The sequence below is a fragment of the Telmatherina bonti genome (assembly GCF_933228915.1).
Source record: "Telmatherina bonti genome assembly, chromosome: 21".
Taxonomy (NCBI): domain Eukaryota; kingdom Metazoa; phylum Chordata; class Actinopteri; order Atheriniformes; family Telmatherinidae; genus Telmatherina; species Telmatherina bonti.
This window is the reverse complement of record NC_136630.1, coordinates 22,620,437-22,635,543: the sequence shown is the minus strand read 5'-3', so window position 1 is coordinate 22,635,543 and position 15,107 is coordinate 22,620,437. Positions and strand designations below refer to the sequence as shown.

At 39.1% G+C, this 15,107-nt stretch overlaps 1 protein-coding gene across 2 annotated transcripts in view; it reads left to right on the top strand.

Annotated features, from left to right (window-relative positions):
- The window catches only part of arhgap22b (Rho GTPase activating protein 22b), a gene marked incomplete at its 5' end in the record, with an annotated part of 36,281 nt that extends 21,425 nt beyond the window's left edge, over window positions 1-14,856 (top strand). The window contains 7 exons of one of the 2 annotated variants that reach the window (XM_079261404.1): window positions 6,854-6,982; window positions 9,944-10,151; window positions 10,245-10,377; window positions 10,461-10,534; window positions 10,620-10,741; window positions 10,850-11,852; window positions 13,563-14,856. In XM_079261404.1, coding sequence (XP_079117530.1) covers window positions 6,854-6,982; window positions 9,944-10,151; window positions 10,245-10,377; window positions 10,461-10,534; window positions 10,620-10,741; window positions 10,850-11,852; window positions 13,563-13,785 — 1,892 coding nt within the window. In that variant the 3' untranslated portion in view covers window positions 13,786-14,856. Of the gene's footprint in view, window positions 1-6,853; window positions 6,983-9,445; window positions 9,558-9,943; window positions 10,152-10,244; window positions 10,378-10,460; window positions 10,535-10,619; window positions 10,742-10,849; window positions 11,853-13,562 lie in introns of those variants that run through there. The other variant, XM_079261405.1, reaches the window with a different exon arrangement.
- Window positions 14,857-15,107: the final 251 nt, after the last annotated feature.

Genomic DNA, 15,107 nt, shown 5'->3' with positions numbered 1-15,107 from the left:
ACTTCTTCTGTGCCATCTGAACAAACCTTTCAGACCTTTAACATGCATGAACAAGAGCAGTCAGACTGCAAACCTCCATAAATACTAAACAAAGAAATCCTGATCCAGAACTGAGTCAACATCAAAGTAATTGCCTCAAAGTCGGGCCATGCCCCTCCACTGGTTTGATGTTCAGGCAAATCCGTCCATAAGTTGGAGTGAGTCAAACCAAATAATGTTGTTAGGGTAAATTAATACATAAAACTCGTCATTTTCCCACATTTTTAGTCTTTATGCTAAAAGCTTTAAGCTAAAATGACATGCCAGCGAGCTTGGGCCTCATACAAGCAGAAAATTAGTGTGTTTCACTGGTGCTACAATGCACTCAGTCCTACATTAACAATGTAGCTAAATGTTGCTCAGTGATGTCTGAGTCATGTTAGTGTCTGACAACAGAAAAGTTGTGGGTTCATGGAGAACTTCCAAGCTATGTGAATCAGAGATGATAATCTCCATTTGTGAGGTAAAACACAAGGATGATGTTCAGTTTAGGCTGTATTTCCCAACTAGCAAAAAATGCTATGAAGTCAAGTTAGCAGTGCTATTATTTTATTTTGCACGCCAAGAACATATAAGTATCTCTTTGACCCTCCTATGAAGTGTCCATCTTGCATCCTGTCTCATCTCTGAGCTCTCTTTCTCCACTAAAAGTATGATTTTGACTGTTGTCCTATTTCTCGTAATATAATTTTATTTCTGTTTTGAATGACCAACATTTCAACATCTATTTGTGTGACGTAGTACCATAAAGCTAAATATAGTGGTCACGTGATGCTCTGGGGATCTAAACTATTCTTAGATTATCTTGTGCATCTTTACTATGTTCCAGTTCATTTAAGAGAGTTTTAACATTTCAGTGTGTGTGAGCGTAAGGATATCAAGTTGAACGGATTTAATGCTGACTCACTTTTATTCAATCACAAATTCATGTTTTCTAAAGTATTGAATGCCTTCAGAAGGAATCTAAAGTCTTTGCTGCCTTGATTTGCCTTGTCTGTTTTCCCGCTGTGTGTGTTTATGAGTTTGTTTGACAAAGACTGGAGGACAGCCCATCTCCCAGTTACTGCTCACACACACTCAGAGGTACAGAGAGAGTGAGCCTTGTTACACTCCTCCTCAGGGATTTGCCTCTCCCCAGGGGGGCCGAGGGAACAGACCTGCTGCCCGCACTGCTGAATGAGAGAGGCAGGAAGAAAAGGGTGAATGAAAAGAGAGTAAACGAGTGAGGGGTAAAAAGCAGGACTGGTTTGACGGCTTTAGTTTCCCGCTGGCACCGAGCATGCCTCACTGGCAGGTTCTGGCTGTCGGTGCTACCTGCGTGCTGATCTGCTTTCAAACAGACTCAGTGTTGCCGGAGGAGCTGCTCCTTCATGCTCCAGCTTTCGGCCAAAAGCAGTCGCTGCTCGCTCAGACATGGGGCCAGTCTGCTGCAAGCCGGACAGACTGAAGAAACAACATCTCCAAGGTAACGGAAAACAGATGCTGGAGATTTTTTTTACAAGTGTAGCAGAGACCGAGGTGGAGCACTCGAGCAGCTCTGAGACTGTTGGGATGTCAGATTTACAGCATGTTTAGCACAATTCCTTTGTTTTTTAGGTTTTTTGTGGGTTGTGTTGTGTTGAATCAGTGATGCTTATCCTGCTCATGTATTTTAAATTTCCCCCAAAAAATAAATAAATAAATAAAAAAGATAATATTTTTTTACAAAAAAGAGATGCTCAGTAAGGTTTTAGTTCAAACTCTTATTGTGTGACATAACTAATTGTGGCACTTTGTTGACTTACTGCTGTTAAACTTAATTAGGCTCTTGTGTTTGTGTTTGACAGTGATACCTTTCCAAAATCTCACAACTATCCCTCTGTTTCTTCTCTTGCTTTCATTCTATATTTGTTTTATCAATATGACTAAATATCTCCTGGTATATCTTACTATTCTTAATACACCAAGGCAGGATTTTCAATCATTTATCAGAAATTTTGCATGACTTCTGACTGTCCTTTCCCTTTATGTTTTTCTAATATTCTACCATTTTATCCTACCAAACTAACCCCATCCTGCATGCAGCGGGTACTATCCAATAACAGTGCTTCTGCTGTAATCTTTAAAGCTATTAGTTGCACTCAAATTGCTAACTCACAGACCAATAAGCAGCACAGAGGTCTTATGAAGTTAATCCCCCAACCACTTCAGAGCCCAGTCATCGGTCACTTTATTAATAAAGCACTAGGCCTTAAGGACAGGGCATACAAACTCCCAACGCAGAGGAAAGGATGGCCACCATGGAAAAGGTTTTTTCATATATATATATATATTATTTCTGAAGGCCTATTGGGAAGCTAGTGCTGAAGAAAATTCTGTTATTTTAGCATAAAGACTGGATATAGTGGGTCAAAAGCTAACTAGCTTGGCACACATGTACCTACAGTAAATCCAATGCCTAATAATTAAATAATAGATTGAAATTTGTTCATTTTGTGCAAAAGAATGTAACCATAAGACAGTGTGGTTTCATGGTACTTTTCTGTTGCACGTTATTATCCCTTCTGCTAGTTTTTACACCAAAAGCAACCAAACCCTGAGCTGCTGCTGCATAAGAAGAGCATACAATCCTCTATTCATTTAAAAGTATTTCTGTGGAAATAAAGAGCACCAAGTACAGCTAAATGTCCGTGGTTACTAATTTATGCTTATAGGTTTTACTTCTGATGCAAAAACATGCACATATGCAAATAATTAAATAACATTATAGTCATGCTAACGATAATATTGCTGGATAAATGAAAACTCATTTTTAAATTATACTTTTCCATCATATCTTCTGACCCCTGAGATGTGAGTGGTGGTGTGTTTCTCACTACTTTAATAGGTACACCTGTTTAAGCTTTTCAACTGCTTGTAGTCAATCAGAAAATTGCATAGCAACAACTTAATGCATTTTAACGTGTAGACATGGTAAACACAACCAGCTGAAGTTCAAATTGGGCATCTTGATAAGAAAGAAAAAAGGGGATTTAAGTGACTTTGAATGTGATATGGTTTTATGAGATGAACTGCTCTGAATGTTTCAGAACCTGATGATTGGATTTTGCTTGAATGACTTCCAATTTCAGCTGCTGCACTTTCAAAGGTTTGGGTCAGAATTTTGTGGAAACAATGTAAAAGCTAGGATCCAGCTTTCCCTGCATCAATCCATCAGCCTTGTAATGGTTTGTGTAATGATTTGGTGGATTTTTTCGGCACTCTTTTGATCCCTAAAAGTACCTACTGAGCATTATTGAATCCTACCTAGTATTGCTGCTGACTATGTCCATCCCTTTATGATCACAGGGTACCATTTCCTGATAGCTACTTCCAGTAGGATAATGCATTGTATCACAAATCTCAGATCATCTTCAACTGGTTATTAAACTTGACAATAAGTCATGTCAACATGGAGCAAATCTCTGAGAATGTTTCCAATAACTTGTTGAATCTCTGCAACAAAATAAGAAGGTAGCTCTGAAAGCAAATAAATGACATTTACATAATAAGCTGATAGGGTGCTTTTCCTCAGCAATACTTAATTTGTAACAGGAATATTAAACAGACGATGAAGGAGATATGCAACACTATATGTTTTGGATTTAGTGCTGATCCTTTCTTGTCAGAGGCCATGGCAAGATCCAGCTGGCTGCAAGCAGACACACACACACACACACACACACACACACACACACATGTATATATATATATATATATATATATATATATATATATTGCCTCAGAGCTGACACTACATAGTCTGACATCCTGCTTTTGACTTTTGCGTAACCCCGTTGTTACATATGTGATAATTATGTTTGTGTCACAAGTTTGCTTTATTTATAGTTTAAATAGAAAAGATCCATCCATTCATTTTTTTAACCCAGTGTGCCCAGAAAGAACCCACACATACACACGGAGAATATGCAAACTCCACACAGAAAAGTCACTGTTTGAACCTTTCCCAGGTAAGGTTTAAACCAGAAACCTTCTTGCTGTGTGGCCACAGTGCTAACCACTACACTACCATGCAGCCCAATGGAAAAGATATTAATTGAAAATACTTTCAAGAATTTCTCAAATATAAAATGGTGGTATCACAATAAATACAACATTAACAAAAGGGTCTACTGGAGAATTTTCTCTCCAGCTAAAAGGGAGTTTTGCATATCCGGTGTCGCCCAGCCCCAAGATGTAGGATTGAACTGATAAAAAGATTCTGTATAATCTTTTGGTTTCTTTGGATAGTGTGAGCCACATTTATTAAAAACAGGACTGCTGTGCATCTTATAAATGGTTTGTTTGAATTACATTGTAACTGGACTGATTTGTCTTCAAAGGTGGCGTGAGATGACATGTTCATAAATGTGTGTTGTTCAAATATTTATAAAATTACATTTAACTGATCAATATATAATGTTGACATTTTCACAGCAAGCTGTTGCTTTTGCAGAATTTCTTTGCATTAACGCCCCAAATTTAAGTGGTGAAAATGATAAAACCATAGCTGTAATCTTTAAACCAAAAAAGCCAATTTATTGTCTGCTTTGTAATACACATTTTGGTATCACCAAGACATTCACTGCCCCACCAAATTCTGTTAACATAAATATTAGCTAGTTTGTTAAGCTGCTTCAAGCTAGCTACCTTAAACCAGTTGCCATCTTAAGCTTCATACTGCCTGAAGCTAACTGCTACCTTAAGCTAGCCACTAAGCTGCTAACAGCTACCGTAAGCTAGCCACTAAGCTGCTAACAGCTACCTTAAGCTAGCCGCTAAGCTAGTTCTTACCTCAAGTTAGCTGATACTTCAAACTAGCATTTGCTTTAGTTTCTGGTCAGCAAATGTGGCAAAAACTTTGGCTTCCTGATAACTGAGTAATGGAACAGGTTGAGTTATAAAGTATGTTTTTCAGGAAGCAGTGTGTAGCCTCTTTAAACCAGTGATAATCATCAGCCTCAAACATGCATCATTTAATCTGACTGTTCTTTAACGCTCAAAAAAGTGACATCAGAAAAGGAAAAAGATTACTCTTCTGTATTCTCCTCTGCTTTCTTTCCAGTCTTTATCTCCCATTCAGTGGCATCTGAGAGCCATTTGACATTTAAGAGGCGCAGCCGTATTTCTCCAGGGTTGTATGTTCAGTGAATGCAGACATGCTCATGCTGTAAACATTCAGCCTCTTTTGCAGGCTCAAATGTCAGGCTGTCTGATGACTGTGTGGAGGGACTACAATCAGATTCATCACAGGGACTCTGAGAGGACACCTCAGTTTAACGCTGCTCTTGGTGTTATCTTAATTGGTTGCAAAAAGGATCTTTGTACTGTTCGTAAATCCAGGCTTGAAGTTCTGATGCCTTCTTGTTTGTTGGGACTGAATTAGCAGCATCACTGTTTCTTCTTAGTGCATGGTTAACTGATGAGGAAGTGTTGGTCTTTCAAGGCTCTTTAATGCCGAAGTCTCTGCCCATTTTTTTAAATCCATATTTTAATTAGCTTCGTTTCCTTCCAGAAAAATTCAAGGACCCTGTTGTACAAATTAATACTATATTATTTCAAATGCTTTCATGGTATTGGGAGACAGAGAGAGGCAATTCATCATGACAGTGTGACTTTGAAAAGGTGGGTGACAATGACCCTTAGCTTTACAGCACTGCTGTTTATATTTGGTTTCGCCTCTTAGAGCTAAATAACTGTGACAACAATGACTGTGGGCACATTGCACCACCAGGGAAGTGATGTAATCTCAAAATGATGAGAGTTATCATGAATACAAAAAGATAATGAGGTCAAAATAATAAGACGTATTTGTCCTTTTTGACAAGTATTTGATGCATGAAAACATTATCTAAACCTCACAATCCTCATTGTGCTTTTTTTATTTCAGTCTCTAATAAAGTGTGATTTACATGTGTGCAGTTATTGTGTTAATGTGCAAAATAAAAAAAATAAGCTGAAGTCCCAACAAGCCATATACAAGAGTTCGCTCTGCAGAACTTCTGCACCATCTAGTGTTGAAATGCCTGCTGCACACCAGTTCAATCATTTTTATGTGAGCGTGTAACTGAGGCAAAACATTGATGAGGCGGCGTTTATTTTTCTGCAGAAATTTCAGGTTGCTTGAAATGTTTATACGTATTGATAATGTGCTTGTACTTCTTTGAACTAGAGTAAAGGAAACATGTGCTTAAGGGGCGTAATACCGCTATTTTACTTGTCTAATTCACTTAAGATCAAATAGTGAATGTGGTCCCTGGAATAAAATGAAAATTGACAGCCCTGGTTTAGGGAAGTAATTGACTGAAAAATTATGGGTGCAATGTTGAAAAAAAAAAACTTGAGAAACACTGGTTTAAACCAATAAGGAAACATTATTTAAAAGTAATACTTCCATCTTTGGTTAACTAAGTTCAGTGCTCTGCAGAGTTCTGAATGGTTGAAACCTGGACTAACATTAACATTCTTGAACACAGAACCATCACACAGGAAGACATCCTCATTCCTTAATTTGCAAAATCACATATAATCCCGATTATAATACTGAATAACAGAAAAGTGTATTTAAAGCGAAATACTTTATATAAATTAATCATTAATCAAAGGCAAAAAAAAACTTACAACTTTTATTTTCTTATTTATTAATTTAATGTGTAAGTTATATGATAGACTTTGTCTGAGTTTTCTTAGAGAAAAACAAAATTCAACTCTTCTACATAAAAATCACTGGATCAAGTTCAAGCTTTGTCTCGTCTCCATTGAGCTCACCCACTCCCCTTATTTATTCCCCCTGCAGGTGGAACAGGAGAGAAGGACCGGGCCCCTGTCAGCCATGAATCCTTCCTGCTCATGGCGAATACCCAGACAGACATGGATGACTGGGTCAAGGCCATACGGCGGGTCATCTGGGCGCCCTTCGGAGGAGGTAAACCCAGACCTTTGAACTGAACCATGAGGAATGTGACTGCTTTTACCCACACAGAAAGATTATGATCCTTCAGTGGTTTGTGGGCCATCAGCGGGTTTCTATTTCAGTTCAGTGTACCTGTAGATTTTAATAATAAAGACTGAGGTAGTTTCTATTTCAGGTTTTATTTTTCTTTTTGTGTAAAAGACACCAAAAAGCAGTTTTAAAAATACGTTACTCAAATATCTTTGCCAATAAGTTTTGAAAACATGCCTCCCTAAGCTGGGAAGTTTTCATTTCCTTCATGCCCTGTAGGTTTCAGAGCTCTCCCAACTATATTTGAAACAAGAGTCCGTGTGTAATCTACTGTATCAGTAACTTGCAGCACTTATCCCTTCTGTGTCTCATTACCTCAGCCTGGGAGTCTCTATTCCTGGTCTTGAGAGGCTGTACCTGACTGGGGAAATGCGATCAGAGTCTGCAGTCAGTTTATTCCAGTCCACTGTTGCTGTAAGTTCAGTAATTGAGGAAGAGCTGCTAATAGTTTTAGGTATTGATCAGTAAAAACTTGAATCCAGTATTTTTAAACAAGGTCTGTCTTGTTTCAATGTAGCAGCTGACCTGCCGATAATTGTCACCCCGTCTGCTCTGACTGTCAGACCTGTGAACTTGACAGAAAGGCAGAAATAAATGCAGGCATGTCTGGCTGGGAACTCACAGGGCGCAGCTGAACAGCAAGGTGTTGGGTTACAATAAGTTCTATATTAATAGGAGCATAAATGTAGAGTAACAGTGTGTGACATTAGAAGACTAATTATTTAAAGTCAGAAAAAAATAGCAGAAAAAGCAGAAAAAATATTCTTCATCAATAAGATTTTATATTTAACCAAGATGTCAGATCAATTCATTTTAGCCTAATGCTAACCCTAAAGCTATTAAGTTAAATTCCTTTCAAGTGATATGAAATATAAACTTTGCAACATTATTCAGTAAAAGGAAGAGTAGAAATGCCTGTTAGTTAACATTTACCAGCCTCAAGTTTGACATTCAACTGTCACTATTTTGGCGTTGAAACTAGTGACCAATTTTTGTAAATGTTTACTAATGATTCAAACCAAATTTTTATAGTCGTTTTTGCAAAAAGCGGTGTCACCACTTGCAGGTTATTAAGTGACCTGAATTCTTTATCTTCAATTTATAAACAATTTACAGAAAACTTTAGAAATTTCATAGAAAGCCCATCTGGTGACAAAAGAAGTAAACTGTTTTTTACCTTTTTAATTACTAACGAATTAATTGACAACTTGAGCAAAGTCTACATACTGTTAATGATATCATAGAATATCATGATAACAGAACATTCTTTAATATTTTGGGGGTTTTAAGTATTTTTATGCCCATGGAGTGGGCAGAATATTGTCCATTTTTGTGGGATTTGTGTCTGTTTCTTGTTTTACTAACTATTCATTTAGGCAAACCCAGTGAGTCATTGGATCATTATAATTCATCCTAAAATCAAGTTTAAATTGAATTAATTTAAAATTATCTATGTTACATATGTGCTGTAGCTATAAATTTCCTTGTATTTGTGTGCTGACTGATTAATATACTTTACCGTTTTCCAGACAAGCTTCATTATGTCAAGTGGGATTTTTGGACAATTTAAACTTTTTACCTGATATGTTAGATATAAATAAAAGGCACCATTTAATATGTATTAATATCACCGAAGAGAGCTGGCCTCTAAATGCTTTTTAAGTTTGTCTGTATTTCTACCAAGCTAGTTAACCTTTTTCTGCTAACACAGTTAGGGTGGTTTGATAAATTAGCTTAACTGTGTTCTTTTTTTCACCCAGATTCTTTAAATACTTTTAAAGAAGTGTAAATAAATAAGTGTAAATTAAATCAAATGGGTTACATAAAGGTCTAACATAAATTGTTAATTGAAGCTAGCTCAATAGCATCAACTCAGCTCATGTTTAGCTAAGCTTTAGTTTAGTCGGCCAAATCCTATAGCTTTTCTCAACCATGTTATATTTAAAGTTTAAAAAACTAAACAAGCATCCAAACAAGGAGCATGGCAGTAAATCAATCCTAAATGCACTCAGTAATCTCAGACTGAAGGTGTGAGGCCACCGCTAACAGTGACATCAACAACAGTGTTGAGCTGCTGTCTGTGTGGTTCCTCACTGCAGCTTGGTCATATTTCCAGCCTCCCTCTCAGATTTACAGACTCGAGGCATCTGTTTCTAACTTCTAAATCCAGAATAGATCTGTCGCCAACTTGAAGGCCTGTCGTTAAGAGCAACACTGCAGTCAGCACACTGACCCTCGTCTGCAGCCGGTCACATTTGTCTGCTCTCTCTGCCATCGTCACTTTCTAAACCTGCTTCTATGGTGCAGGAATTTGGAAATAAACGATTAATCTGGCAGATCTCTAGTCAAATGCCAGACACGAAATGGATTAACTTCATGAAATGTGGGCTGGGGATGTATGAAAAACGCTCTCTGCTGTCGTGCAGCTCCTGTACGGTGAAATACTATGATTACTGCGAGCTGTCAGCCAGCTGCGACTGCTGCAGCCCATCAACAGGTAATTAGCAGCAGGTAATTATGATGCTGTTTACAGCTTAGGATGCACTATTTAAAATAACTCTTTAATGATGACTATTTCTTTTTTACCGTAAGAGCTTCCATAGTGCAAAAAGGAGGAATATACTTAATAATTATGTAAATTTTGCCCAAAGTTACACATTTCTTACATATTTGATATGTAAAACTGAGCAAAATTGTTCAGCAAGGTTTAGTGGCTCCTGCTCTAATTGTTTGAAAATTACTATAATACAATAAATACATAAAAAACAACAAAATATTTTTTTCAGTTTTTAGGTTATATCCACAGAAAAACTCTCTAAAAAGCAAGAAAACTTTTGAAAAAGCAATTTCACTGCCACTTTTTTATGTCTTTCATTCGCTCAGGCATATTCGGCCAACGACTAGAGGACACAGTGCAGTACGAGAAGAAGTTTGGCCCCCGCCTAGCACCCCTACTGGTGGAGCAGTGCGTGGACTTCATCAGAGAGAGGGGTCTGGATGAAGAGGGTCTCTTTCGGATGCCAGGACAGGCCAACCTGGTTAAAGACCTGCAGGAGGCCTTCGACTGCGGAGACAAGCCTCTGTTTGACAGGTGGAGAGAAGGAATATTTGTTTGATACTGAACATTTACAGTCATGATGTCCTTTATCCTATTCTTTCTTTCTCTTCTTGTGTTAACCCGCAGCAATACAGACGTCCACACGGTGGCGTCCTTGTTGAAGCTGTACCTACGAGAGCTGCCTGAACCGGTTATCCCCTTCTCCAAATATGAAGACTTTCTAACTTGTGCACAGCTTTTGGCCAAAGATGAGGAGGAGGTTTGAGGCAGATTACTTTTCAATGGTGTATAATTTGTGCTCCATTATGCATAGAATAATTTATTTAATGTGTTTCACATCAGGGGATCCAGGAACTTGGAAAACAAGTCAGCACTCTACCTCTGCCTAACTACAGTCTCCTCAAGTACATATGCAAGTATGTTCACGCCGCTCTGGTTCCAAATCAAAATAATTAATGATGTTTCTCTTTTCCAATTTTTCACACAGTTATTTTGCTTCAGATTTCTAGATGAGGTCCAGTCCCACAGCAATGAGAACAAGATGAGCGTCCAGAACCTGGCGACAGTATTCGGACCAAACATTCTTCGACCCAAGATGGAGGACCCAGTTACTATCATGGAAGGTAGGACAACATAAAGAATGTAAAATGGAAAGATAATTTATCCACTGAACATATTGTGTAGCTAAAGTTGACCAAACATTGTGCCTAAATGTGGTTTACATTGTCCAGGAACTTCTCTGGTCCAGCATCTAATGACAGTCCTCATAAGGGAACACAACCGGTTGTACTCAGAGAGGGACCAGGAAGGACCACTTTTACCTCAGTCTGAGGTACCTGTCCAGGGACATCAGCTCCAACACCGTAGCCTAGGAGCTTGGATCTCTGAGGAGGATCTTCAAAACTGCCCGGTCTCCAACACTGACCAAGAACTTCACAGCAGTGCCTCGTCCCTGGATGCCAAACTATGTGCAGCCGTCGCTACCACCCAGACCCCCAACCCGAACACTGGACCAAAACTTGGGTCTTCTACAGGAAAAGGAGAGCAAGTGGTCAGTCCAAGTAAACAAGCCAAGACCATGCCTTCCTGGAAATATTCATTTAAAAGCTCCTCAGCGCCTCGTTCCCAGCCGCAAGCTAAGCAAAGTAACACTGCTGGCTCAGTGGCAGATACAACCAGTGGTGGCGGGGGAGGTAACTGGCTGATGAATGGCTTATCCTCCTTGAGGGGACACCGGCGCACATCATCAGGTGAGCGGTCCACTCGTGATCGCGACTCCACTGGCTCGTCCCAGAGACTGTCCACCTACGACAACGTCACCTCCTCTTCTAGCATGGGGAGCGTTCCGAGTGTCTCCAGCACGCCGTGGTCTACCTCCTCCTGCGAAATATCTGTGCCTGACTCCGGTGGAGATCCTTCAACGCACCAGAACTTTGAGGGTGGGGTAGAGGGTGGTGAAAAGGGGGAGTGGATGGAAAGCCAGAGGGAGGCTGAAAGAGAGAGGGATGGAGGGATGATGACAGAGCCCAGCTCTGAGCAGGACAGTTGTGAAGCCATGGAACTCTGCAGCAGCAGCGCGGCGTGCAGCGAGAATGGGAACGTGGCAGCTGGGGTGCCGTCCATCATCATGACCGAGGATGGAGATGGGACAAACTTAACGCTGAGTAGCCTGGTAGAGGGACTTAAGGATGAGTTGAGAAAACAGAAGTCAACATATGAGACCAGGATTCAAAAGTAAGTCTATATAAGTAAAATGTTTGATGAAGACTTCTGCACTAAGAATACACTTTCCCACAGGTCCAAGAGCGTAGAAACCTGTGGAGTAAACCAATTTTACTTCACAGCATTGCTGTTGTACACACTGTGCAACATGCTGTGGAGGCCATTTTCAAAGATTTTATATTTTTCTGTGTGTGTTATTGCAGACAAGAAGAGCTGCAATAACCTGACCCCTTTTTTCACACAGGTACAAAGGTTTGCATTCCAAAGGTGTCATGCCATGTTTTTTTTTAGTAAACCAGGGTGTAAATTGGCCTCTTCTTGATGAGAGACGCCTTTACAGAGGCAGCACAAGAAACATACGTTACAAAGGTCTTTGCACATGCTAGGGAGTATTAAATCCAACATGTATGATACCAAGATGTCAGGGAGAAACTCAGCTAAAAGACTCTACCAAACACTGGCATCCAAGCAAAACTCAATTTAAATCCCAAGCAATTCTATTTTTCCTGTAATTTGTAGATTACAAAGAAGTCTTATCGCTGGGTTAGCAGCCAGAGTTGCAAACAAAGAAAAAAATTCACCTAATTATAAATCATGTCTTACCTTTGACGTTGCTAATGTGTTCTCTCACGACTCTTCCTTTGAAATAAATGAAGGTGCTGGTAGTTTCCATGACGATGAAACAGGTTTTACAGAGAAATATTCACTTTTCCTATGATATACTATCCTGGGGCTCCTCTCTTTGTTGATGTTTCTAAAGCAAATTTGAGGTCGAGTCCTTGATTTTCTTCGATTGATGAAGGAGTTGATGATCATCAGCTGATGGGTTCCTGAAATGTTTACCTATGTAACACCTCTATTAAGAAACATGGAAAATATTACAGGTTCACTTTTTTTTTTTTTACCTTCTATTGCTGCACAGTTCCTATTACTTGACTCATTCCGAGATGAACTGGGCTGCTGTCTTCTGGTTTTCACTGGAAGTAATGTGTTTTCTTTTAGGAGGAGATAACCATTTAAATCCAAAAGTACTGTTTTCCAGGTGAAATTATTTTGACATAGTAAAATATATATGCTGATTCAGCTTTCTTTTTAGACCAAGATTATACATATACAGCACTTGCAGTTGTGCAGATATACTTGATTTATTTTTGGTATTGCATTTTGGCTGTGGAGCAGAAAAAATAGGCCTCATCAAGAAGAGGTTAATCCTTTATCACCTGACCCAAAGAATAATATTTCGATTTTTTTTTTTTTTTTTTTTTTTTTGGGGGGGGGGGGGGGGGGGGGGGGGGGATGTATAAATGCGCTCTTTAACAAAATGTGAAAACAAAGACAAAAAAAAGGTCTGGACTATTGTAGTGCAAAAAGTGTCCACCAGGGGGAAGAAGATAAACGTCAGATTGCAATAATAAACAAAGATTTTATAGTTTATACCATAAAGTGATGCAATAGATCTTAGAATTTACATAAATATGGTTACAAGCGTTACATGATAAAAGCAAAAAAGTAGCAAGTATACATCACATAAATTGATTGTTACTGTCTTTACATTAATGCAGCAATGGGTCACCAATACAAACATGTTTTCAGACTACTCAGAAGGCCTTTCAGCAACAAAAATGACATTCATGTAGGAAAAATCAACATAATATTTCAGAAAATTCTTAAAGCTTTTCTGCCATCATTTATCTTGATCTCCGTTGTGCTGTATCCCTTCAGACTGGAGGAGTCCAGCGCTGCTTTGTGTGCCCAGATGGAGCGTTTGGAGCAAGAAATGGAACAGGAGAGGAAGAAACAACGCATGCTGGAGATCAAACTGCGAAATTCTGAGAGGGCACGAGAGGATGCCGAAAACCGCAACCGTCTCCTGGAGAAGGAGATGGAGGATTTCTTTTCTACGCTGGGGGACCTGGCTCTCGGAGCAAGGACAAGTGACATTTGATATGACAGTTGTCTGAGGCCAACACTGTGACTGTCAGTGTTTTCAGGGGCTTGAGTCTTTTTCCGTGCATCAGAACGTTCCTCCAAAAGAAAATGAAAAGAAAAGAAGCATGCTGTTGCACATTCCCGACAAGCTTGAAATTAAAACGTGGAGATGACAGGAAATGCTAAACGTAGTAACTGTTGTACTTGTCAGAATCATCTCAAGTGAACAATTTTGCCTCTTTCGCATGCTTGAAACTGAAGGTTAAAAGGGTACACCTGTGATTAGCAAACACTCCTCGCAGATAGTTCATGCATTATGTTAAGAAGGCAGTGTTTAAAACATTTCAGATGCCTGTACATGAGTAATGAGATATAATGGAACTTCAACTTTTTCCACCACTTCTGAACATGGACACTAAGTAAATGGATTGTGTGCTGAAACGGTAGAGTTGTTAGAAATTTTAACATTTATGTGGAAAGCTGATTGATAATTATCCTTAAGATATATTTATCTTGAAGCAATACCTTTAGGAAAATATTTAATTTCTTTCAGAGTATTAAATGTTAAATTAGACACCACTCTGTCTGTTCCTGAAGACATTATAGCTAGCAGCTGGTTAGACTAGTTTAAAACAAAAGGAGGATAAAGACTCATTTATACCTACTTTACATGCATAAATGCGTACATTTGTTTCAAATACCACTGGCCTCATTCTCCTCCCGTGCTTTACATTTGTATGGTAGTTAGACAATACATCCACTAGAGGGCAGTGCAAAGTTTGGAGTTCACAGGTAGATGGGTTTGTCCTAACCTATACCTTCATACAGCCTCTCTTCAGAATTCCCCAATGTTGATGATTTTCTTCTTCTTTGTTGGTTTCCCTGGTTGCACGTTAGCTAAACTCCACTGCACTGCCCTCACAATTTCAGCTGGTATGGCTTCATTTATGTACATGTTCACAAGCTTTCTGAAAACTTAATGAAACATGCATGAACACCAATAACAAGGCTTCATGCTTATGCATATGTGCATTTAACATTGAACATACATTATCCCAAAGAGCTAGTTATGCTCTGCTCAATGGCAAATATTTACCACCAACACACATCAGTCTAACACAGGGGTAGGCAACTCTGGTCCTTGAGTGCCACAGTCCTGCAAATGTTAGGAGTGTCCCTGCTGCAACACAGCTGATTTAAATTAATGGCTAATTAGCAAACTGGTGCAGAGTTTGATATCAAACTCTGCACCAGTTTGCTAATAAGGTCTGACGTATGCCAGGTGTGTTGCAGCAGAGAAACTCCTAACATTTGCAGGACTGTGGCACTCGAGGACCG